This window comes from Bombina bombina, chromosome 1 (assembly GCF_027579735.1).
Source record: "Bombina bombina isolate aBomBom1 chromosome 1, aBomBom1.pri, whole genome shotgun sequence".
NCBI lineage: Eukaryota > Metazoa > Chordata > Amphibia > Anura > Bombinatoridae > Bombina > Bombina bombina.
Window position 1 is genome coordinate 64,609,030 of NC_069499.1, and position 25,865 is coordinate 64,634,894.

General features: G+C 43.0%; 1 protein-coding gene across 4 annotated transcripts in view; it reads left to right on the forward strand.

Moving 5' to 3' along the window:
* The window catches only part of CDC42BPB (CDC42 binding protein kinase beta), a 422,828-nt gene that overhangs the window by 199,820 nt on the left and 197,143 nt on the right, over positions 1–25,865 (forward strand). For all 4 annotated transcript variants that reach the window (XM_053697422.1, XM_053697423.1, XM_053697424.1 and 1 more), the window contains exons 9-12: positions 5,667–5,746; positions 22,965–23,131; positions 23,212–23,328; positions 23,454–23,587. In XM_053697422.1, coding sequence (XP_053553397.1) covers positions 5,667–5,746; positions 22,965–23,131; positions 23,212–23,328; positions 23,454–23,587 — 498 coding nt within the window. The remainder of the gene's footprint in view (positions 1–5,666; positions 5,747–22,964; positions 23,132–23,211; positions 23,329–23,453; positions 23,588–25,865) is intronic.

Sequence of the window (25,865 nt, forward strand, 5' to 3'; positions counted from 1 at the left end):
GGCCTATTTTCGCACCTCAGTTGCGCAGTTTCTTTTCCTCAGAGACATCTAACTGCTTCTCCAGAGGTTCCTGCTGTGTTTGAGGGCTGTAAAAGAAGTTTTTTCCCCCACAAATCGTTCTGAAGGGCAGGTAGGAGCCACAGCAGAGCTGTGGCAAGATGCTGAAAGTCTTTTTTACTGGTTTTGCCATTAAGGGGTTAATTGTTTATTTGCATAGCTGTGCAAAGTTACTAGGGCTTTATGATGCTACTGTAAAAATTTCGTTAAGTTTACTGCTTTTTTACACTGTTTTGCAGAATTTGTGCAGCTTTTTTTCTCTTAAAGGCACAGAACCGTTTTAATTCTAAGTGTTATTTACTTTGATTACAGTGTTTTCCAAGCTTGCTTGTTACATTACTAGCCTGTCTAACATGTCTGACACCAAGGAAAATCCTTGTTCAATATGTTTGGAAGCCATTGTGGAACCCCCTCTTAGAATGTGTCCCAATTGTACTGATATGTCTATAAACTATAAAGAACATATTTTCGCACTTAAAAATAGAGCAATAGATGATTCTCAGTCAGAAGTAAATGAGGGTTCGCCATCTAGCTCTCCCCAAGTGTCACAACCAGTAACGCCCGCACAAGTGACGCCAAGTACCTCTAGTGCGTCAAATTCTTTTACTTTACAAGACATGGCCACAGTTATGAATACAACCCTCACCGAGGTTTTATCTAAACTGCCTGGTTTACAAAGAAAGCGGGACAGCTCTGGGTTTAGGAAAAATGCTGAGCCGTCTGACGCTTTAGTAGCCGTATCTGATATGCCCTCACAATGCTCTGAAGTAGGGGTGAGGGATTTGTTATCTGAGGGAGAAATTTCTGATTCAGGAAAGACGCTTCCTCAGACAGATTCTGATATGACGGCCTTTAAATTTAAGCTTGAACACCTCCGCTTATTGCTCAGGGAGGTATTAGCGACTCTAGATGATTGTGACCCTATAGTGGTTCCAGAGAAATTGTGTAAAATGGATAGATACTTAGAGGTTCCTGTTTACACTGATGTTTTTCCAGTCCCTAAGAGGATTGTGAATATTATTACTAAGGAGTGGGATAGACCAGGTATTCCGTTCACTCCCCCTCCTGTTTTTAAGAAAATGTTTCCCATATCTGACACCATGCGGGACTCGTGGCAGACAGTTCCTAAGGTGGAGGGAGCTATTCATACTCTGTCTAAGCGTACAACTATACCTATTGAAGACAGTTGTGCTTTCAAAGATCCTATGGATAAAAAATTAGAGGGTCTCCTGAAGAAAATTTTTGTTCATCATGGTTTTTCTCTCCAACCTATTGCGTGCATTGTTCCTGTAACTACTGCAGCTGCTTTCTGGTTTGAGGCTCTTCAGATGGAGACATTAGAGGAGATTATGGACAGAATTAAGGCCCTTAAGTTGGCTAATTCTTTTATTACAGATGCCGCATTTCAACTGGCTAAATTAGGGCGTTATGGCTTAAGTCCTGGTCTGCTGATGTGTCATCTAAATCTAAACTTTTGAACGTCCCTTTCAAAGGAAAGACCCTATTCGGGCCTGAACAGAAAGAGGTTATTTCAGACATCACTGGAGGGAAAGGTCATGCCCTCCCTCAGGATAGATCAAATAAGATGAGGACCAAACAAAATAATTTTCGTTCCTTTCGGAACTTTAAGAGTGGTCCCGCTTCAGCTTCCTCTGCTGCAAAGCAAGAGGGGAATTTTGCCCAATCCAAGTCAGTCTGGAGACCTAACCAGGCTTGGAACAAGGGTAAACAGGCAAAGAAGCCTGCAGCTGCCTCTAAGACAGCATGAAGGGGTAGTAGCCCCCGATCCGGGACCGGATCTAGTAGGGGGCAGACTCTCTCTCTTCGCTCAGGCTTGGGCAAGAGATGTTCATGATCTTCTGGAATTCAAAGACTCCCTTCCAAGGGGGAGATTTCACATTTCTCGATTGTCTGTAAACCAGACAAAAAGAGGGGCGTTCTTACGCTGTGTAGAAGACCTACATACCTTGGGGGTGATCCGCCCAGTCCCAAAAGAGGAACAGGGGCTAGGGTTTTACTCAAACCTGTTTGTGGTTCCCAAAAAAAGAGGGAACTTTCAGACCAATCTTGGATCTCAAAATTCTAAACAAGTTCCTCAAAGTTCCATCATTCAAGATGGAGACTATTCGGACTATTCTACCTCTGATCCAGGAGGGTCAATATATGACTACCGTGGACTTAAAGGATGCGTATCTACACATCCCTATTCACAGAGATCATCATCAATTCCTCAGATTTGCCTTTCTGGGCAGGCATTACCAGTTCGTGGCCCTTCCCTTCGGGTTGGCCACGGCTCCCAGAATTTTCACAAAAGTACTAGGGTCCCTTTTGGCGGTGCTAAGGCCGCGGGGCATAGCAGTGGCGCCTTATCTAGACGACATCTTAATTCAGGCATCGACTTTCCAACTAGCCAAGTCTCACACGGACATCGTGTTGGCTTTTCTGAGATCTCACGGGTGGAAGGTGAACATAAAAAAGAGTTCTCTCTAAAAAAAAAAAAAAAAAAAAAAAAGCGTTCTCTCTTCCCTCTCACAAGAGTTTCCTTCCTAGGGACTCTGATAGGCTCGGTAGAAATGAAAATATTTCTGACGGAGGTCAGAAAATCAAAACTCTTAACCACTTGCCAAGCTCTTCATTCCATCCCTCGGCCATCAGTGGCTCAGTGCATGGAGGTAATCGGACTCATGTTAGCGGCAATGGACATAGTTCCTTTTGCCCGCCTACACCTCAGACCACTGCAACTATGCATGCTCAAACAGTGGAATGGGGATTATGCAGATTTATCTCCTCAACTGCATCTGGACTAGGAGACCAGAGATTCTCTTCTCTGGTGGTTGTCTCAGGACCACCTGTCTCAGGGAATGTGTTTCTGAAGGCCAGAGTGGCTCATAGTAACGACAGATGCCAGCCTGTTAGGCTGGGGTGCAGTCTGGAACTCCCTGAAAGCACTGGGCTTATGGTCTCAGGAGGAAACTCTCCTCCCGATAAACATTCTAGATCTGAGAGCGATATTCGATGCGCTTCAGGCGTGGCCCCAGCTTGCTGCGGCCAAATTCATCAGATTTCAGTCGGACAACATCACGACTGTAGCTTATATCAATCATTAAGGAGGAACACGGAGTTCTCTAGTGATGATGGAGGTAACCAAAATAATCCGATGGGCGGAGGATCACTCTTGCCATCTCTCAGCAATCCATATCCCAGGAGTAGATAACTGGGAGGCGGATTTCCTAAGTCGTCAGACTTTTCATCTGGGGGAGTGGGAGCTGCCCAGCTGACTCGGCTATGGGGCACGCCAGAATTGGATCTGATGGCGTCCCATCAGAATGCCAAACTTCCTCCTTACGGGTCCAGGTCCCGGGATCCCCAGGTGGTACTGATAGATGCTCTAGCAGTTCCCTGGTCCTTCAATCTGGCCTATGTATTTCCACCGTTTCCTCTCCTCCCACGTCTGGTTGCCAGAATCAAGCAGGAGAGAGCTTCGGTGATTCTGATAGCACCTGCGTGGCCACGCTGGACTTGGTATGCAGACCTAGTGGACATGTCATCAGTTCCACCGTGGACTCTGCCAATGAGGCAGGACCTTCTAATCCAAGGTCCATTCACGCATCCAAATCTAATTTCTCTGCGTCTGACTGCTTGGAGATTGAACGCCTGATTCTATCAAAGCGTGGTTTCTCTGAGTTGGTCATTGATACCCTGATTCAAGCTAGAAAGCCTGTCACCAGGAGGATTTATCATAAGATTTGGCGCAAATATTTTTATTGATGTGAATCCAAGGGTTACTCATGGAGTAAGATTAGGATTCCTAGAATATTGTCCTTTCTCCAAGAAGGATTGGAGAAGGGATTATCAGCTAGTTCCTTAAAAGGACAAATATCGGCTTTGTCTATTATTTTACACAAACGTCTGGCAGATGTCCCAGACATTCAAGCGTTTAGTCAGGCCTTGGTTAGGATCAAGCCTGTATTTAAACCTGTTGCTCCGCCATGGAGCCTAAACTTAGTTCTTAAAGTTCTTCAAGGGGTTCCGTTTGAACCTATGCATTCCATAGATATTAAGCTTCTATCTTGGAAAGTTTTGTTTTTAGTAGCTATCTCTTCGGCTCGAAGAGTTTCTGAGTTATCTGCTTTACAGTGTGATTCACCTTACCTTGTTTTCCATGCAGATAAGGTGGTTTTGCGTACCAAACCTGGGTTTCTTCCTAAGGTGTTTTCTAATAGGAATATCAATCAGGAGATTGTTGTTCCTTCACTGTGTCCTAATCCTTCATCAAAGAAGGAACGTCTGTTGCACAATCTTGATGTGGTTCGTGCTTTAATGTTCTACTTACAAGCAACTAAAGATTTCCGTCAAACATCTTCATTGTTTGTTGTTTATTCTGGTAAACGGAAAGGTCAAAAGGTTACGGCTACCTCTCTTTCCTTTTGGCTGAAAAGCATCATCCGTTTGGCTTATGAGACTGCTGGCCAGCAGCCTCCTGAAAGAATTACTGCTCATTCTACTAGAGCAGTGGATTCCACATGGGCTTTTAAAAATGAGGCTTCTGTTGAACAGATTTGTAAGGCGGCGACTTGGTCTTCGCTTCATACTTTTTCCAAATTTTACAAATTCGATACTTTTGCTTCTTCGGAGGCTATTTTTGGGAGAAAGGTTCTACAAGCAGTGGTGCCTTCCGTTTAAGGTACCTGTCTTGTCCCTCCCTTCATCCGTGTCCTAAAGCTTTGGTATTGGTATCCCAAAAGTATGGATGAATCCGTGGATTCGATACATCTTACAAGAGAAAACATAATTTATGCTTACCTGATAAATTTCTCTTGTGATGCATCGAGTCCACGGCCCGCCCTGTTTATTTAAGACGGGCAGTATATTTTTATTTAAAAAACTTCAGTCACCACTGCACCCTATAGTTTCTCCATTTTCTTCCTAGCCTTCGGTCGAATGACTGGGGGGTGGAGCTAAGTGGGGAGCTATATAGACAGCTCTGCTGTGGGTGTTCCTTGCCACTTCCTGTAGGGAAGGAGAATATCCCACAAGTAAGGATGAATCCGTGGACTCGATACATCACAGGTAAGCATAAATTATGGGTTTTTTTTCAATGCCATGTTTTATGGCAAACTGGGTAGAGATGCCAGTACCCAAGATGGTGCACAATAAGGTAGAGGGGGAGGGCTAGAGAGCTTTTTTTTGGGGGGGGGGGTCAGGGAGGTTGGGAGCTATGGGGGATCCTACACAACAGAATTATGTTTTGTTTTTAAAAAAAAATAAAAAAAAAATCAAACTTTATTTTAGTACTGGCAGACTTTCTGCCAGTACTTAAGATGGCGGGGACAAATGTGGGGGAGGGAAGAGAGCTGTTTGGGAGGGATCATGGGGTGTGATGTGTCAGGTGGGGAGGTTTTATCTCCCCTACAAGCTATCTAATTAACCCCTTCACTGCTAGACATAATACACGTGTGATGCGCAGCAGCATTTAGCAGCCTAATTACCAAAAAGCAACGCCAAAGCCATATTTGTCTGCTATTTCTGAACAAAGGGGATTCCAGAGAAGCATTTACAACCATTTGTGCCATTATTTGCTAAATAATTCTTTCTTCTGATTTGTACAGGAAGTCATCCCTCCCAGTTCGCACAGTGGCTTTTCAGGATTCCATTTACCATTCGTGGGCTTTACGTACACAACAGACAGGTAAGTTGTTTTATGCAGTGTAACTGAAGATCCTCATAAAGATATTTATAGTCCTTATTTTTTTGTTCTGTCTAAAAAAGGCTTTTAAAAATATTACTTATTCTAAATAAAATGTATGTTCCTGGCTTGAATAAACCAAAGTTTTGTCAGGCATACAGTGTCATGTCTGTCTCCACCAATAGAGCTGTGAGTTCTGATCAGCCAATGAACATAAACAAAACTGATACATCACTTATTAGTTTGTCTAAATTTTAAACACTTTTGTTTAACATTAGTTCAAGCAAAAACTACATTTAGAAACCTGTTTAAATGCCACTCTCTTCTATGCATGATGTAAAATTGAGCACATTGTCCCTTAAGTACTGTATTCTTCTGAGCATTGCTATTTTATCAAGTCACAGCAGAATCCATATATTGATGATGTTCATTGTAGAAATGCAACACACAAACATGTGCAAATACAGAGATTTGTGTTTTGCCAATATTATGCACATACCTATTATTTATTTGCCAGTGACGTGATCAGCTTTTGAATTGGGGAAACTTTTGAAAACCGCAAACTTCTTTTCTTTCCTAAGATATGGTGATTCCACGTAATCATCAATTGCTAGTGGGAATATCACTCCTGGCCAGCAGGAGGAGGCAAAGAGCACTACAGCAAAACTGCTATATATGTCACTTCCCTTACCCATAACCCCCAGTCAATTCTCTTTGCCTCTGTTCATGGAGGAGGTAAAGTTTTTGGTGTCTGAAGAAAGTTGAACTTCAATCAAGATTGTATTATTTTAAAGCAGAGTAGTTTTGCTCTGATCTTCCTGGGGTCTAGCCTTAGCCCAGGTCAGTCTCTTCATTAGGGCAGTGGTGGCTTTTAAGCAATTGGGAACTTCTGTGGTACAATCCCCACTGCGTTTTCCCAATCAGTTTGCTGCCCTATTCAGATAGCCTAAGTAAGTTTACTCAGTCTTTTTTCCCACGGGTCCATGTGAGGGAAAGCACCCTCTCAAACCAGGTGAGCTGTCCTGCTGCTGGACAGATGAACATTAAAGTAAGTGCCATTAATATTTTTCTTATTTTTAGAGAAAATCTGGCACTTATACAGCTTTAAGGCTGCATGGGGATGTTATTTGCATATTAACTCTATATAGGGTTAATTCAGAGGCAGCTATGCAGGCACTGTGGATAGGAGGAGTTTATTGGGCTCAGTTTGTGTTTTTATTTTTGGTTTAGCTCTGGGCTAAGACAGTTTTGTGTTTCCTTTGTTTTTTACTATTACACGGCTTTGCGTGTTTTACTTTTTGTCTCCCTTGCCTATCGGATGTTAGGACCGCCCCTGTTGAGGAGGTAGTTCCGGTTTAGGAGGCGGTATATTTTGGCGCGTTTTTTCACTCCCTGTAAGTTGAGAGACGTGTGTTGTTATAATGGCTCTGCTAACAAGGAGCCTCTTTCTTTTTCCTGTCGCTCTCTAGTTCTTTGATGCAAGGGAAAGCGCATTTTAAAGTCCGATTGTCTAATTTTTTTATTTCGACTGCTGCAGCAGGACAGGTAGGCACCTTAGCAATATTGCTGAGGTATAGATGCTTGCCTGGGGTTGATTGTTGCTTCATTCAGTTTTTGCTTATATTATTTAAAGATGCAGTAACGGTTTTAAATAAAAAATTAATTTGTTTTTATTTTATTTTGTGGGTAAAGATGGATAAGAAGGCTTTGCAGAATGTTACTTATAGCCTTTATTTTGACACCCAGGTAGAACCTCCAGTTATTTTTTGTTTCTTCATGTATTGAAAGAATGTTATGTTACAGACATAAACTTTTTGATTATGAGCCATCATTAGCTAAGGCAGATGCTGTTTAGGGGTCAGATCCTGTATTAGATAAGCCGCAGCTTTCTCCTTAGGCGTCCCAATCTTTGTTGTCTACTCATGCAGTGCCCTGCGGTTCCCTGCAAGCTCCGGTAGGATTTATTTTTTTTGCAAGACTTTGCTGCCCAGGTATCCTTGGCGGTATCTGAGGTACTGCCTGTTTTTCCCATGCTGCAGGGAAAATGCAAGAGGAAGTTTAAAGAGTCATTGAGTAAGGTTTCTGATCCAGTTGGGGGTCTACCTTAAGAAGTATAATAAGCTGAACAAGTTCTTTGATGTTTCCTTCGCGGTGGAGGTTATTTCCTGTACTTGACAATGCTTCTGGGATAAATTGCTTGGGAGTAGGAGAGACTTGGAATTCCTTTTTTCTCCAAATTTTAAGAAAATGTTTCCTTTTGCTTTCTTGGACAATCACTTTGTTTGTGGCTCTTCCATTCGACCTTGCCCCAGCTCCCAGAATTTTTTTTCAAAGGTTCTGGGGGCTCTATTGGCAGTAATCCGGTCCGACATTGCAGTGGCGCCATATCTGGACAACATTCTGGTTCAGGCGCCTTGTTTTTAACAAGCATCATCTCATACAGAGATCTTTTTGTCTTTTCTTCATTCCCTCAGTTGGAAGGTGAATCTGGGAAAGAGTTCTCTGATTCCAGCTACAAGGGTAGTATTCTTGGGGACCATAATAGATTCCCTATTAATAAAGATTTTTCTGACAGAGGTCAGAAAATAAAAAGTTCTCAACTCTTACCTTGCCCTTCAGTCCTCTCTACGGCCGTCTGTGGCTCTGTTTGGAGGTAATTGGTCTGATGGTAGCTTTCATGGAATTCATTCAGTTTGCTCGGTTTCATCTCAGACCCCTGCACTAATGCATGTTTAGACAATGGAATGGGGTGTATGCGGTTCTGTCTCCGTGAATAGATTTGGATTAGACGATAAAAGACTCTCTTATGTGGTGGTTGTCTCTGGAACAACTCTCACAGGGAACTTGTTTTCGCAGGCTGATTGTGTCCACGGATGCCAGCCTTCTAGATTGAGGAGCAGTCTGGGGCTCATTGAAGGTTCAGGGTCTATGGACTCGGTAGGAGTCAGTTCTTCCCATTGTCATCTTAGAACTGGGAGAAATCTTCAATACTCTGCTGCCTGGCCTCTGTTAGCTTTGGCCTGGTTTATCAGGTTCCAGTCGGACAACTTTTCATTGGTAGCGTACATCAACCACTAAGGGGGCAACTCGGAGTTCCTTGGCCATGTTAGAAGTGACCCGATTTATTCAGAGGGCATAGACCCACGACTGCTGTCTATCTGTGATCCACATTCCAGGAGTGGACAACTGGGAAGCAGATTTTCGGAGTAGATAGACTTTTCATCCAGGGGAGTGGAAACTTCATCTTGGTAGTATTTTCTAGTTTGACCCTTAAATGGGGGGTGGCCGGAGCTGGATCTTATGGCTTCTTGGCAAAATGCCAAGCTTCCGAGGTATGGTTCAAGGTCAAGGGATCCACAGGCTGTCTTGATGGATGCTCTGGCAGTCCCTTGGAATTTCAGTCTAGCATACCTTTTTCCTCCATTCACTCTCCTTCCAAGAATTATTGCTCAGATCAAGCAGGAGAGGGCGTCAATTATTCTCATAGCACCAGCATGGCCTCGCAGGATCTGGTATGCAGACCTAGTGGAAATGTCATCTCTTCCACCTTGGAGACTTCCTCTGAGGAGGGCCTTCTTCTTCAGGGTCCCTTCCTTCATTTGTTTTTCGTTTCTCTGATGCTGACTGTAAGGAGATTGAACTTTATCTAAACGTGGGGTTTAAGGGTCAGTCATTGAAACCTTGTTTCAGGCTCATAAGCCTGTAACTAGGAAGATTTACCATAAGATATGGCGTAAATCTCTGTATTGGTGTGAATCCAGAGGTTATTCTTGGAGTAGAGTCAGGATTTAAAGGATTTTGTCCTTCCTCTAAGGGGGTTTGGAGAAGGGTTTGTCGGCTAGTACTCTGAAGGGTTAGATTTTGTTGCATAAACTATTTGTGGATGTGCCAGATGTGTAATCTTTTTGTCAGGCTTTGGTTAGAATCAAGCCTTTATTTAAACCTGTTACTCCTCCCTGGAGTTTTAGCTTTGTTCTTAGAGTTTTGCAGCAGGCGCCTTTTGAGCCTATGCATTCCTTCGATATTAAGACATTATCTTGGAGGTTTTGTTTTCTGCAGTATAATTATCCTTATCTTATTTTTCATTCTGATAAGGTGGTTCTGCGTACTAGATTAAGTTTCTTGCCTAAGGTTGTTTCGAACAGGAATATTAATCAGGAGATTGTTGTCCTTTCCTTGTGTCCTATTCCTTCTTCTCTTAAGCAGCGTTTGTTGCACAACCTAGATGTTGTGCGTGCGTTGTAATTCTATCTACAAGCGACTAAGGACTTTTCAGTCTTATGCTTTGTTTCTTTTTTTTTTTTTTTTTTTTTTTTTTTTTTGCTAAAGAGTATTTTTTGTTGGGCCTTTTTTTTTGTCTCTAAAGCAGTGTTGCCTTCTGATTAGGCTACCTGTCTTGTCCCTCCCTAATCATCTGTGTCCTCTAACTTGGGTATTGATTCCCACTAGCTAGTAATTGATGATTCCGTGGACTCGCCATATTTTGGGAAAGAAATCATAATTTATACTTACCTGATAAATTTATTTCCGGATATGACGAGTCCACGGCCCACCCTTTTATTTTAAGACAGTTTTTTTTTAACTAAAGCTTCAGGCACCTCTACAACTTTGTGTTATCATCTTTTTCCATTTCCCTTCGGCTGAATGACTGGGGGTTATGGGTAAGGGAAGTGACATATATAGCAGTTTTGCTGTGGTGTTCTTTGCCTCCTCCTGCTGGCCAGGAGTGATATTCCCACTAGTAATTGAGGATTCCATGGACTCATCATATTCGGAAATAAATACATTTATCAGGTAAGTATAAATTGTTTTTTAACTGGGTTTTGCTCATGTTAAAACTTTGTTACTAGGTAAATTATATAAAAATGCAAAAAATAGTTAAGAGATGATGCACCCTTATGTGTCCTCAACACTGCTTCTCTCTAAATAACAAATGCTCCTCCAAACAAATGTTAGGTGATGGTAAGAAAATGGCGAAAAGGGAGAGCGCTAAAACGTTAGCTAGTTGAGATCAAATACTTGTAGCAAGCTAATAGCTATGATAATATAAATGTGAATATTTATAAAATGACAACAGATGCAATTAAAGATAAAAAAACGAATGTGAATTGAGTTAATAATAATTTCTTTCCTATAGCATGGAGAGTCCACGACATCATTCCCATTACTAGTAGGATATTCAACCCCTGGCCAGCAGGAGGAGGCAAAGAGCACCCCAGCAAAGCTGTTAAGTGTAACTGCCTTACCCATAACCCCCAGTCATTCTCTTTGCCTCTGTCAATGGAGGTTGTGCGAAGTTGGTGTTTGAAGATTTTAATCCTTTTATGGGTACTTTTCCCTGCAAGCAAGGATTGGGGTCTAGCTGTGTCCATGTCAATCTCTGGAGTAAGAGTAGCGGTGGTTTTTAGCAGTTAAAAGTCAGCGAGGAAGCCTTTGCTTTACTTTTAACACTTTGCTACGCCTTTGTAGAAAGCCAGAGTTGGTTGCTGTGTTCTTTCTTTTCCTACAGGTCCATGAGAGGGAGTGAAGCACCTGCCACACCTAAGGAGCAGCATCTGTCCTGCACTTTGATCTAAGGGAAGTGCCTATGCCTTCTAGGTACTGAAGGATAGCAGCACTTAAGAGGTTAATCCTCTTTTTTTCAGATCTTTCTTTTTGGACTTAATACTCTTTATTAATTAAGGATTCATATTGAGGACATGGCACTTGGGTATTTTTATATAGTATGAGGCTTAAATATGGGGAGTTCACTTGGCCAGGGGATTTCATGGGTTAATGATAAAGGAATTCTTTATTGGCTACCTACTTCTATATTTATACTCATAGGTTTAGAGGCTTAATATATATATATATATATATATATATATATATATATATATATATATATATATATATATATATATATATATACATACAGATGGAGTCCTTTTCATTATTGGGGCTTATGTTAAACTGTTTTAATAACGGTCTTTATATTTTTGCCGTTTTTCAAACTGCGGTTTCTTTGTGCTCTTTTTAGAGCTATGCTTTTACGGAGAGAGAGTTTTGGAGAGTGTTTTGTGCAGCCGTCTTTGACTCAGCTTGTCAGTCTTCTGTATCAGCTCTGTTTATCAGCTCACCGGATAACCAGAGGAGAGAAATCACTTCTAGAAAGTTGCCTTTACTAGTGAGATTTTTCCTGGCCGGTAGGAGCCTCAGGCGACTGAGGCAGTTTTTCAAAGTTCTATTTTTATATGTTAATCCTTTTCAAGTGTTTAATATTTCATATTTAATATTTAACTGAGAATTAAAATGTATTTTTTGGACATTGCTAGTGGAACTGTTATTCTAAGCTATGGATTCAGAACAGGACCAGTTGATCAGGTAAGCGTAAGAGAAAATCTAAACATCTGCCTGATAGTAAGGCTTCTGACTATAGGTCTGCATTAGCCAATCTTTCTCTGATGTCTGATGAGAATACTTCAGTAGCTTCTGAAGGTGAAATCTCAGACTATGACACTTTAGCAGAAAAATCTTCAGAAACTGAAGAGGTTAATTTTAGATTTAAGCTTGAACACCTCCGGTTACTATTGAAGGAGGTTTTCTTCATAAATGGAAAGTGTCCACAGCTGCATTCATTACTTTTGGGAAATAAGAACCTGGCCACCAGGAGGAGGCAAAGACACCCCAGCCAACGGCTTTAAATACTCCTCCCACTCCCCTCGTCCCCCAGTCATTCTTTGCCTTTCGTCTCAGGAGGTTGGCAGAGAAGTGTCAGAAGTTTTCTCTTATGGAGGGTAGTACTCTTCGACATGGGACGTGAGTTTTAAGTAATCCTGTCAGCCTCTCAGTGAGAGCCTGGGTGAAAGTTTGAGTCCGGAGATGCAGGGAGAGTCTTTCTGCGAAACCATCCCGACTCATATTAACAGCTCCACAAGCAATCAGCGTTGTCTAACTTTGATTCGCTTTCTGCTGTAAAGTCCATGGCGGAGGCGCTGCTACTATTTGTCGCACTTGAAGGGCTGTGTTCCTGTTCCACGGCGTAGATTCCGGTAAGATCGTTTCTTGTTACTTCATCAGAATATACTGTATCTTATTTGTTTCCTGTAGGGTGCTATCCCACGGGACTTCTATAAGTGTAATATATAGGGCCTCAGTGAGGCTCCTTTGGTATCTTCGAATCGAGGGTTACTATCTCCTGAGGGAGATTATTGAACAGTTTTTTTTTTAATCATGTTTATGTGATTCAATTTGCTTATGTGTAGTCTTAACTGGGCTCTTGGCTTAGAACATAGGGGCCTTTGGAAGTGACGCAACCTTATGGTCGGGTGCACTTTTTCAGAACTGTACCGTTCACCTTGTGACTGGACGTGTTTACGTTCTGGTCTTCCATTTCCACATTCCAGACCGTGTGGCAACTGAAAATTGCGGGTCTGCTAGTGCCTAGTTCTAGGAGGTGATGAGTGCCCCAGCCATTGTGGGTGTCAGGTGCCGTTTTAGATTTTTCTTTAGTCCATATTAATATATTCTCTATCCAGTTATGGAGGATTCTGATGCTGAGACTGTTCAAATTTCAGATTCTTTGACTTTTGAAGAATGCGAATTGGCCCAGTTGACACAGGTCAATCAGTTATGTTCGATATGCCGTATTAGAGCGCCTTGTTCCTCGGGGGCCGGGAATCAAGGGTCCGCTGAGCCATCCGCCTATGGTGGGTTCTGGCCTCCGAGAGGCGAGTTCCATACCGCTCCCTACTACTACACATGCGGGTAACCCAGATTATGTTTATCCCTCCTTGCAGGGAGGCTTGTTCCCCCTGAAGGTTGCAGCTCGTTTTCGCTTTCACATATTTTTGGCGATTATGCGTCTGCAAAGCCCAGGCGTTTATTTGCGTTTGTGCTCACCCGATTGTCCCGGGTCTTCCGGCCTTGAGTGGGCCTATACAGTTCCCTGTGGGTATAGCTGTCCCTGAGTATTGTGCCTTTCGTTACAGAATAGCGCGCCTTCCCGTGTTACTCAGACGCGTTTTTTTAGTTATTAGAGGATCCTATCCTTAACGGATACAGGAATCCGCAGTATTCTGCTTCGAATGGTTCACCTCATTAGACATGTGGAGATGATGGAATCTCCTGATTGTCGTTTGTTGAGATCCTTCCCAGTTTTTGTTGGAAGTTCCGGGTTCCGTTTGGCTGGTCCGGTGGGTATACCTGTTTCTTCTTAGGCGTTTGCCTACAGGCTGCCTTATATTTTCTTTTATCCGGTTAGCTGTTTACTTATGCGGAAGTTTAAGGGACATGTTAGTCCTACGTTTTGTCTTTTTTTCTCTTCCCTTCTGAGGGAGGATTTAGGCAGCTTGGCAGTTATGGCCCTGTTGCAGGCTGGTCCTGCTTGGGTTCAGATCTTCTGTCTCGTGGCCTGTTCAGACACGTTGCGCCTGTTCTGCCTGGCTGGTCCGGGCGCCGAGTGTTTATTTTATGGTTTGTGTTTCTTGTTTTTATTTTTCAAGTTTCAGCTAAGCATTCTAATGAGGCTGGAAGGATTGTTTCAGTCCCTATTGAGCCCTCAAATTGGTTGACTGTGTCAGCGGTGTTCCGCTGCGTCACTCCTTTTGCTTCAGATTCTCTCAGGACCTAGAGAATTCTTCGTCACTTGGGAGGATTGGGGGTTTAGCGCCTCCTTACCGCTGGTTTAAGGCGGTTTGGACTTTTGGAGGCTCTAAGAATTGTCCTGTTGGACGTGTTCCTTCCGTGGTTCTCTTGTCAGTGGGACCTTTGGACTTCCCCATGTGGGTTAGGTCTTCTTATGGGGCCCTGGGTTTCCCTTTGGGAGAGGGTTGCTCTCTTCTTTGAGACTCTTTGAATTTTGTCCGTTCCATGTGAGTTATGTCTCCTTTTGGGGACCTGAATTTCCCTTTGAAAGAGTTCTTTTGGACTCTTGCTTAGGATTTTTCCCAGATCTGGGGATGCTCCGCATCTTTGTTTTCAGGTACTCATATGTCTCGTATGGTGAGGTGGAGACTAGCTTTTGATCGAGTGACCTTGTCCTCGTGGTATTTCCTTGCTTTGGATGGAATATTGTTTGTTTTAAACAATTGGCGGCTCGAACCTGTCATGTCCCTGGTTCTTCCAGTTGCTGGGGCTTTTGCTCAGCGTTTTCCCCTGTGTATCCCGTTGCGGGTTGTTACCGGTCTTTTCAGGATCTATGGCGGGTTTCGGGTTCTCTTATTCAGAGAATTTGGGCTATGACCTTTTGGTCTGGCTAGTGGATCTGGTCACGATTGGCCAGATTTCCTGAGTGCCACTACTCATTGGCTTGCCTACGCTCAATGAACGGTTTCCCTTGGATGGTTTGCTGAAGTAACCTGATGGCTTCACGGTTCTGCAGGTGAAGGGTTATAGGGTAACCGCTGCAGCTAATGAACCCTTCTGTGCGCTAAGTTTTCAGGGGATTCCTTCCAGGTTCATCTGTGTTGGAGAGTGCTCTCTTATTCAGCCTGTGGCCTTGTGCCTCGTGGGCAGGTGCTCTGTTTTTCTTAGGGGGGGATTTGTTCTCCTATGGAACCCTGGTTTAGGACCTTTCCTAGATTCAGGAGATTGAACAGAGGGTTTAACCTATTTGCTCTGTTCTATCTGTAGTCTTGCTGGCTCCACGTTGAGATGGGCCTTTGCTAGACTCTTCTGGGTCTTCGGCCTTGTCGACTGTCTTTTTTTGAATTTCGGGGGGGGGTGTGGAATGACCTTCTGACACTTGGGCTGGCCCGGCTGGGAGTAGGTCCTGGGATTGTTGTTCCTCTGGGTTGTAGTGGGCCTTATTGAGGTTCTATACTTCTCCCCCTTTTGAGACCTATGTGTTGGTCTGGCGGCTGGGATTGCCTAGAGGGTGCCCTCTGTCTTGTAATTTTTACAATCCGATATCTTGTCTAGCCGCATTTTACTTCTTTAGTAAAGTATTCTCTCTCTGGGTCGTCCTGATGATGGCTGCGTGTTCTTGACTCGGGCGTTTGCCTCGTCTGGGTCTGCTTCATGTATTTGTGTTGAATATTTCAGTATTCTAAGTGCTGACGACTTGAGGATAAGTCTTCAGTTGTCGTTTCGGGGCTTTCACTCAACGTTGAGTAAAAATCACTGTTAGGATGCCCGGTCCTAGACCTTGTGTTATGTTGGTTTGGGCGTTGCCTCCCCTTATTTGTTTTGGACCCATTTGGCTCATTATGAGCTGGGCTCGTTCTAGGGGTCTTCCTTTATGGAATTTTGTGGTGTCCTTTCGATTTCCTTGCCCTGTCCCTTTGGGAGTTTTGGGCTGGTGTTCCCTTCGCTAGTAAGGGGTGTGTGGCCGACCGCTGGGTGACGGTGTCTACTGGAGGACTGTTGGCTCAGTTGAGTCTGATTTTCCAATCTCTAGCTAGGCTTCCGGACTATCTGTGGGTCAGTGTCCTTGGGGTATTTTCCTTTCGATATTCTCGGCTTCGGACAAAGCAGGGTTTTGTTGGGTAGTGGTTTCAGGCCTGGTGCCCTCAGAATGGGCCGCCTCCTGTACCCTCACGTCTTGGCATTCAGTGTCCTCTATAGCTTGGGTATTGTTTTCCCAAAAGTAATGAATGCAGCTGTGGATTCTTTCCATTTATGAAGAAAAACTTAAATTATGCTTACCTGATAATTTTCTTTTCTTCAGATGGAAAGAGCCCACAGCTCCCCACCCGTATTTTTTATGTGGGGCGTCTGTATTTTTAGTCTTCTGGCACCTTTTCACCATGATGTTTCTTCTACTGTGCCTTGTTCCTTGGCAGAATGACTGGGGGACGAGGGGAGTGGGAGGAGTATTTAAGCCTTTGACTGGGGTGTCTTTGCCTCCTCCTGGTGGCCAGGTTCTTATGTCCAAAAAGTAATAATTGCAGCTGTGGACTCTTTCTATCTGAATAAAAGAAAAATTATATTATTAGTTACTAGTTCCAGAATACCCTTGAGCTCAATATTTCTTCTGTTATGTGTGATCAGTCCACGGGTCATCATTACTTCTGGGATATTATCTGCTCCCCTACAGGAAGTGCAAGAGGATTCACCCAGCAGAGCTGCTACATAGCTCCTCCCCTCTACGTCACCTCCAGTCATTCTCTTGCACCCAAAGACTAGATAGGAGGTGTGAGAGGACTATGGTGATTATACTTAGTTTTTAGAACTTCAATCAAAAGTTTGTTATTTTACAATAGCACCGGAGCGTGTTATTACCTCTCTGGCAGAGTTTGAAGAAGAATCTACCAGAGTTTTTCTTATGATTTTAACCGGAATAGTTAAGATCATATTGCTGTTTCTCGGCCATCTGAGGGAGGTAAAAACTTCAGATCAGGGGACAGCGGGCAGTTGAATCTGCATTGAGGTATGTAGCAGTTTTTATTTTCTGAATGGAATTGATGAAAAGATCCTGCCATACCGTTATAATGAACATGTATGTATACTCTACACTTTAGTATTCTGGGGATGGTATTTCACCGGAATTACTCTGTTAAAGTACATTAAACCTTTTAATAGGTATTTTTCATGTTAAACGTTTTTGCTGGAATGTAGAATCGTTTGCATTAATGAGGTACTGAGTGAATAAATATTTGGGCATTATTTTTCCACTTGGCAGTTTGCTTGTTTTAATTATGACAGTTTCGTTTCTCTCTCACTGCTGTGTGTGAGAGGGAGGGGCCGTTTTTGGCGCTCTTTGCTACGCATCAAAAATTTCCAGTCAGTTACTCTTGTATTTTCTGCATGATCCGGTTCATCTCTAACAGAACTCAGAGGTCTTCAAACTTCTTTGAAGGGAGGTAGATTCTCTCAGCAGAGCTGTGAGAATTATATAGTGACTGTGATTTAATAACGTTGCTCTGTAATTTTTATGTTTAAAATTTAATTAGTGTTATTTTACTAATGGGAACAAACCTTTGCTAAAAAGTTGTGTTGTTTTTAAAGTGTGATGCTATAACTGTTTTTCAGTTCATTATTTCAACTGTCATTTAATCGTTTAGTGCTTCTTGAGGCACAGTACGTTTTTGTTAAATAAGATTGTAACCGAGTTGCATGTTTATTGCTAGTGTGTTAAACATGTCTGATTCAGAGGAAGATACCTGTGTCATTTGTTCCAATGCCAAGGTGGAGCCCAATAGAAATTTATGTACTAACTGTATTGATGCTACTTTAAATAAAAGCCAATCTGTACAAATTGAACAAATTTCACCAAACAGCGAGGGGAGAGTTATGCCGACTAACTCGCCTCACGTGTCAGTACCTGCATCTCCCGCCCGGGAGGTGCGTGATATTATGGCGCCTAGTACATCTGGGCAGCCATTACAGATAACATTACAAGATATGGCTACTGTTATGACTGAAGTTTTGGCTAAATTACCAGAACTAAGAGGCAAGCGTGATCACTCTGGGGTGAGAACAGAGTGCGCTGATAATTCTAGGGCCATGTCTGATACTGCGTCACAGCTTGCAGAGCATGAGGACGGAGAGCTTCATTCTGTAGGTGACGGTTCTGATCCAAGCAGATTGGATTCAGATATTTCAAATTTTAAATTTAAATTGGAAAACCTCCGTGTATTACTAGGGGAGGTCTTAGCGGCTCTTAACGATTGTAACACTGTTGCAATACCAGAGAAAATGTGTAGGTTGGATAAATACTTTGCGGTACCGGCGAGTACTGACGTTTTTCCTATACCTAAGAGATTAACTGAAATTGTTACTAAGGAGTGGGATAGACCCGGTGTGCCGTTCTCACCCCCTCCAATATTTAGAAAGATGTTTCCAATAGACGCCACCACACGGGACTTATGGCAAACGGTCCCTAAGGTGGAGGGAGCAGTTTCTACTTTAGCTAAGCGCACCACTATCCCGGTGGAGGATAGCTGTGCTTTTTCAGATCCTATGGATAAAAAATTAGAGGGTTACCTTAAGAAAATGTTTGTTCAACAAGGTTTTATATTGCAACCCCTTGCATGCATCGCGCCGATTACGGCTGCGGCAGCTTTTTGGATTGAGTCTCTGGAAGAGAACCTTAGTTCAGCTACGCTGGACGACATTACGGACAGGCTTAGAGTCCTTAAACTAGCTAATTCATTCATTTCGGAGGCCGTAGTACATTTAACCAAACTTACGGCTAAGAATTCAGGATTCGCCATTCAGGCACGTAGGGCGCTGTGGCTAAAATCCTGGTCGGCTGATGTAACTTCTAAGTCCAAATTACTTAATATACCTTTCAAGGGGCAAACTTTATTTGGGCCCGGTTTGAAAGAAATTATTGCTGACATTACAGGGGGTAAGGGCCACGCTCTACCTCAAGACAAAGCCAAAGCTAAGGCTAGACAGTCTATTTTTCGTCCCTTTCGGAATTTCAAAACAGGAACAGCATCAACTTCCACTGCACCAAAACAGGAAGGAGCTGTTGCTCGTTACAGACAAGGCTGGAAACCTAACCAGTCCTGGAATAAGGGCAAGCAGGCCAGGAAACCTGCTGCTGCCCCTAAGACAGCATGAACCGAGGGCCCCCGATCCGGGACCGGATCTAGTGGGGGGCAGACTCTCTCTCTTCGCCCAGGCTTGGGCAAGAGATGTCCAGGATCCCTGGGCGCTAGAGATCATATCTCAGGGATACCTTCTAGACTTCAAATTCTCTCCCCCAAGAGGGAGATTTCATCTGTCAAGGTTGTCAACAAACCAAATAAAGAAAGACGCGTTTCTACGCTGTGTACAAGATCTATTATTAATGGGAGTGATCCATCCGGTTCCGCGGTCGGAACAAGGACAAGGGTTTTACTCAAACCTGTTTGTGGTTCCCAAAAAAGAGGGAACTTTCAGGCCAATCTTGGATTTAAAGATCCTAAACAAATTCCTAAGAGTTCCATCGTTCAAAATGGAAACTATTCGGACAATCTTACCCATGATCCAAAAGGGTCAGTACATGACCACAGTGGATTTAAAGGATGCTTACCTTCACATACCGATTCACAAAGATCATTACCGGTATCTAAGGTTTGCCTTCTTAAACAGGCATTACCAGTTTGTAGCCCTTCCATTCGGATTGGCTACGGCTCCAAGAATCTTCACAAAGGTTCTGGGTGCCCTTCTGGCGGTACTAAGACCGCGAGGAATTTCGGTAGCTCCGTACCTAGACGACATTCTGATACAAGCTTCAAGCTTTCAAACTGCCAAGTCTCATACAGAGTTAGTTCTGGCATTTCTAAGGTCGCATGGATGGAAAGTGAACGAAAAGAAGAGTTCTCTCTTTCCTCTCACAAGAGTTCCATTCTTGGGGACTCTTATAGATTCTGTAGAAATGAAGATTTATCTGACAGAAGACAGATTAACAAAGCTTCTAAATGCATGCCGTGTCCTTCATTCCATTCAACTCCCGTCAGTAGCTCAATGCATGGAGGTGATCGGCTTAATGGTAGCAGCAATGGACATAGTACCCTTTGCACGCCTACATCTCAGACCGCTGCAATTGTGCATGCTGAGTCAGTGGAATGGGGATTACTCAGATTTGTCCCCCACTCTGAATCTGGATCAAGAGACCAGAAACTCTCTTCTATGGTGGCTTTCTCGGCCACATCTGTCCAGGGGGATGCCATTCAGCAGGCCGGACTGGACAATTGTAACAACAGACGCCAGCCTACTAGGTTGGGGCGCTGTCTGGAATTCTCTGAAGGCTCAGGGACAATGGAGTCAGGAGGAAAGTCTCCTGCCAATAAACATTCTGGAATTGAGAGCAGTTCTCAATGCCCTTCTAGCTTGGCCCCAGTTAAAAACTCGGGGGTTCATCAGGTTTCAGTCGGACAACATCACGACTGTAGCTTACATCAACCATCAGGGAGGGACAAGAAGCTCCCTAGCAATGATGGAAGTATCAAAGATATTTCGCTGGGCAGAGTCTCACTCTTGCCACCTGTCAGCAATCCACATCCCGGGAGTGGAGAACTGGGAGGCGGATTTCTTGAGTCGCCAGACGTTTCATCCGGGGGAGTGGGAACTTCATCCGGAGGTCTTTGCCCAAATACTTCGACGTTGGGGCAAACCAGATATAGATCTCATGGCGTCTCGCCAGAACGCCAAACTTCCTCGCTACGGATCCAGATCCAGGGATCCGGGAGCGGTTCTGATAGATGCTTTGACAGCACCTTGGAACTTCAGGATGGCTTATGTGTTTCCACCCTTCCCGCTGCTTCCTCGATTGATTGCCAAAATCAAACAGGAGAGAGCATCAGTGATTCTAATAGCACCTGCATGGCCACGCAGGACTTGGTATGCAGATCTAGTGGACATGTCATCCTGTCCGCCTTGGTCTCTACCTCTAAGACAGGACCTTCTGATACAGGGTCCATTCAAACATCAAAATCTAACTTCTCTGAAGCTGTCTGCTTGGAAATTGAACGCTTGATTTTATCAAAACGTGGTTTTTCTGAGTCGGTTATTGATACCCTGATACAGGCTAGGAAGCCTGTTACCAGAAAGATTTACCATAAAATATGGCGTAAATACCTATACTGGTGTGAATCCAAAGATTACTCCTGGAGTAAGGTTAGGATTCCTAGGATATTGTCCTTTCTACAAGAAGGTTTAGAAAAGGGTTTATCGGCTAGCTCATTAAAGGGACAGATCTCAGCTCTGTCCATCTTGTTACACAAGCGTCTGTCAGAAAATCCAGACGTCCAGGCATTTTGTCAGGCTTTAGCTAGGATCAAGCCTGTGTTTAAAACTGTTGCTCCGCCATGGAGTTTAAACTTAGTTCTTAACGTTTTACAGGGTGTTCCGTTCGAACCCCTTCATTCCATTGATATAAAATTGTTATCTTGGAAAGTTCTATTTTTAATGGCTATTTCCTCGGCTCGAAGAGTCTCTGAATTATCAGCCTTACATTGTGATTCTCCTTATCTGATCTTTCACTCAGACAAGGTAGTTCTGCGTACTAAACCTGGGTTCTTACCTAAGGTAGTCACTAACAGGAATATCAATCAAGAGATTGTTGTTCCATCCTTGTGTCCAAATCCTTCTTCAAAGAAGGAACGTCTTCTACACAATCTGGATGTAGTTCGTGCCCTCAAGTTCTACTTGCAGGCAACTAAGGATTTTCGACAAACGTCTTCCCTGTTTGTCGTGTACTCTGGTCAGAGGAGAGGTCATAAGGCTTCGGCTACCTCTCTCTCCTTCTGGCTTCGTAGCATAATTCGTTTAGCCTATGAGACTGCTGGACAGCAGCCTCCTGAAAGAATTACAGCTCATTCTACTAGAGCTGTGGCTTCCACTTGGGCCTTTAAGAATGAGGCCTCTGTTGAACAGATTTGCAAGGCTGCAACTTGGTCTTCGCTTCATACTTTTTCCAAATTTTACAAATTTGACACTTTTGCTTCTTCGGAGGCTATTTTTGGGAGAAAGGTTCTTCAGGCAGTGGTTCCTTCTGTATAATGAGCCTGCCTATCCCTCCCGTCATCCGTGTACTTTTGCTTTGGTATTGGTATCCCAGAAGTAATGATGACCCGTGGACTGATCACACATAACAGAAGAAAACATAATTTATGCTTACCTGATAAATTCCTTTCTTCTGTTGTGTGATCAGTCCACGGCCCGCCCTGTTTTTTAAGGCAGGTAAATATTTTTTTAAATTATAATCCAGTCACCACTACACCCTTGGCTTCTCCTTTCTCGTTGGTCTTTGGTCGAATGACTGGAGGTGACGTAGAGGGGAGGAGCTATGTAGCAGCTCTGCTGGGTGAATCCTCTTGCACTTCCTGTAGGGGAGCAGATAATATCCCAGAAGTAATGATGACCCGTGGACTGATCACACAACAGAAGAAAGGAATTTATCAGGTAAGCATAAATTATGTTTTTTACTTTGTTGCAATTAATGAATTATATAATTTAATTATTTTATTGTGCATATATTCAGTAAAAAATTATTTCTCGATTCACATTTTTTTTTATCTTTAATTGCATCTGTTGTCATTTTATAAATATTCAGATCTCTGAAATATTCACATTTATATTATCATAGCTATAAGCTTGCTACAAGTATTTGATCTCAACTAACTTTTTAGTGCTCTCCTTTTTGCTGTTTTCTTAGGTAATTTATATAAAAATATGTGCATAGGATTGTTACCATGGATATAAGGAATTGCCTGTAAACTTGCGCACTGAAAGCGATAATGGCAAATAGTTTTCTCAAAAGATTTAAAATGCTTGTAATATTTCCCCTGCCCCCCCTGGTATTTAGCTGTTTTTCTGATCGTGGTTCCCTGAAAGATATATTTCACTCAAATGCTGTAACCAAAGATGAGGATGTACAGCGTGGAGTGGAAAACAGCTTGCAGATCGATGCATTCGAGAGGCGAATACGAAGACTTGAGCAAGAAAAACTGGAACTTAGCAGGAAACTACAAGGTCAGTTCAGTGCACTCAGATGTGAGTGGGGATTATGTAAACTGTGAGCTCTATTTTTATAATGTCTCTAATTTATTCAGAATCCACACAGACGGTTCAGTCACTCCAGGGTTCCTCCCGAACAGGGACATTGAGCAGAGACAAGGAAATCCGGAAACTCAATGAAGAGATTGAACGTTTGAAAAATAAAATATCAGGTAGAGATAGTTTGTGTTTTACTAAATTTGCATATTTTATAAAGCGGTATATACATATTATAAATGTCTTTTATTATAATCTGTATCAGCCAATGTTTTGTACAATAAACTTTGTTTATTTACAGATTCAAATAGGATAGAACGGCACCTTGAAGATGCTGTGTCAGTAAGGCAACAATATGAGGAGGCCACAAACAAGTTGAAAGGGCTTGAGAAGCAACAGCGAACGCTTAAACAAGAGCGAGACGACTTTCAGAAGGTGTGAAAAATTGTATTTACCTTTAGATTCTTAGAAAAAAATGTTCTAAACTGTTATCACAATTATGACCGGTAGCTGAAAAATGTATTTCTTTCCTAAATTATGGTGAGTCCACAACGTCATCAATTACTAGTGGGAATATAACTCCTGGCCAGCAGGATGAGGCAAAGAGCACCACAGCAAAGCTGTTAAGTATCACTCCCCTTTTCATAATCCGCAATCATTCTCTTTGACTTTGTCAATGAAGGAGGTGAAGTTTTGTTGTCTGATGAAAATTGGATTTCTTTCGTTACAATCAAGATTTTTGGATCTAGCCGTAGTCCACTTTAATCTCTTCAGTAGGGTAGTGGTGGCTCCTCCTGTCGGACAGCTAGACGTGCAGGTAAGTGCCTTTGTCTTTTGTGCCTGGGAGGCTGGCACTGAAGGGGTTAAGGAAGACCCTCTGCATTTACTTATGGGACTAATATCCTGTGTTCAGGATTAATTATAGGCAGTGGGCAGGCACATTGGTATGTGAAGTAGCAGGATTCTGCTCATTCATAGACTGGGGTTAAGCTCCTTCATGGGATGGAAGGGTTTAATCCTGTTATGTTGGCTCAAGAGTTTGTTTTATTATTGCAGTTAATTCACATGATGGTCCTGTGAGTAAAGTTGTTTGTGGGCGCTTTTATGTTTTTATATCACTTATTCTGCGATTTCTTGGTAGGTAGTGGCTTTTCCGCTCTAAAATTCAGTACTTCCGGCTTGAAGCGCGCAATCTGCATTTGTGGCGCAGCTTCACTTGCCGGTCACGTGACATCTTGCTCTGCTCCTGGAAGGCTTATCGGAGCGGTCACTGTTGTGGAGTCCAGGTTTTTCTACACTCGTTTTGGACTTGAAGGGGCAGGTAGGCACCTCAGTCACAGGCTGAGGTGTAGAGGTGTGCTTAACTAGCAAACTTAAACTTATACCCCTTGCTTCCCGACTTATTATTTGCAGACTTTTTGGGAAATTTAATACTGCAAGCTGTGAGGCCAATATGCTTGCTTAGAGTTTTTTTTAGATTGCATCTTTTTTCTTGCTTTAAAGTGACAGTACCTCAAAGTATCGTTTATTTTTTTTACCTTTTTTTGTTAAAAATGTGTTACCTCTGTCATGGAGCAGGATTCAGCTCCTATGGACAGATGTCTGCTTTGTTTGGAGAATCAAATTGTGTTGCCCTTGCAATTTTGTTCCTCGTGTGGAGAGCACTTTAAAACATATAGATACACTCTTTGTCTCTCAGGATGATGCTGTTCAGGCAATGCCACCGCTTTCTCCTTACATGTCCCTAGCCTCTACGGTGTCACATACAGTGCCCTGCAGTTCCTCTCAATCTCCAGGAGGTGTGTATTTGCAAGAAGAAATTGCTGCCCAGGTATCTTTAGCGGTATCTGCGGCATTAGCTGCCTTTCCTATTCTAAAAGGAAAATGCAAGAGTAAGGTTCCTGTTCTGGCTCCCACTACCTAAGTTTTCCTCCCTCATAAGTCTGATGAGGAGGATATGTTGGTAGCATCTGAGGGTAAAATATCAGATTCGGACAGTATAATTACTTCATCTGAGGCTGAAGTTGTATCCTTCAGATTTAAGCTTGAACACCTTCGTGTACTGTTAAAGTAGGTTTTGGCTACTTTGGACGACGCCGATACTCCTGTCATTGTCAACCCTAAGAAATCTAGTAAACTAAATAGATTCTTTGATGTTCCTTCCTCTATGGAGATGTTTCCTGTTCCTAACCGTGCTACAGAGATTATTGCACAGGAATTGGAGAAGCCAGGGATACCCTTTTCCCCATCTCCTGTCTTTAAAAAGATTTTCCTGTTGCTGTCTCCATTATAGAGTCGTGGCACACTTTACCTAAAGTAGAAGGGGCAATTTCTACCCTGGCTAAGAGAACTACTATTCCTATTGAGGATAGATGCTTTTTTAAGGATCCTATGGACATAAAACTGGAGGCTTATTTGAAAAAGATGTATATTCATCAAGGTCTCCAATGCCAACCTGCAGTGTGTATGTCCAGTGCGGAATCTTATTGCTTTGATGCCTTGTCTGTTTCTCTTTAGGTAGAGATTCCCATGGAAGAGATACAAGACAGGATTCATTCTCTTATGTTAGCCAATTCCTTTATTTATGATGCTACCTTGCAGGTTATTAAACTGTGAGCCAAGATATCTGGTTTCGCCGTTCTAGCCTGCAGGGCTTTGTGGCTGAAATCTTGGCGATTCCTTACAAGGGTAAGACCTTGTTTGGACCTGGTCT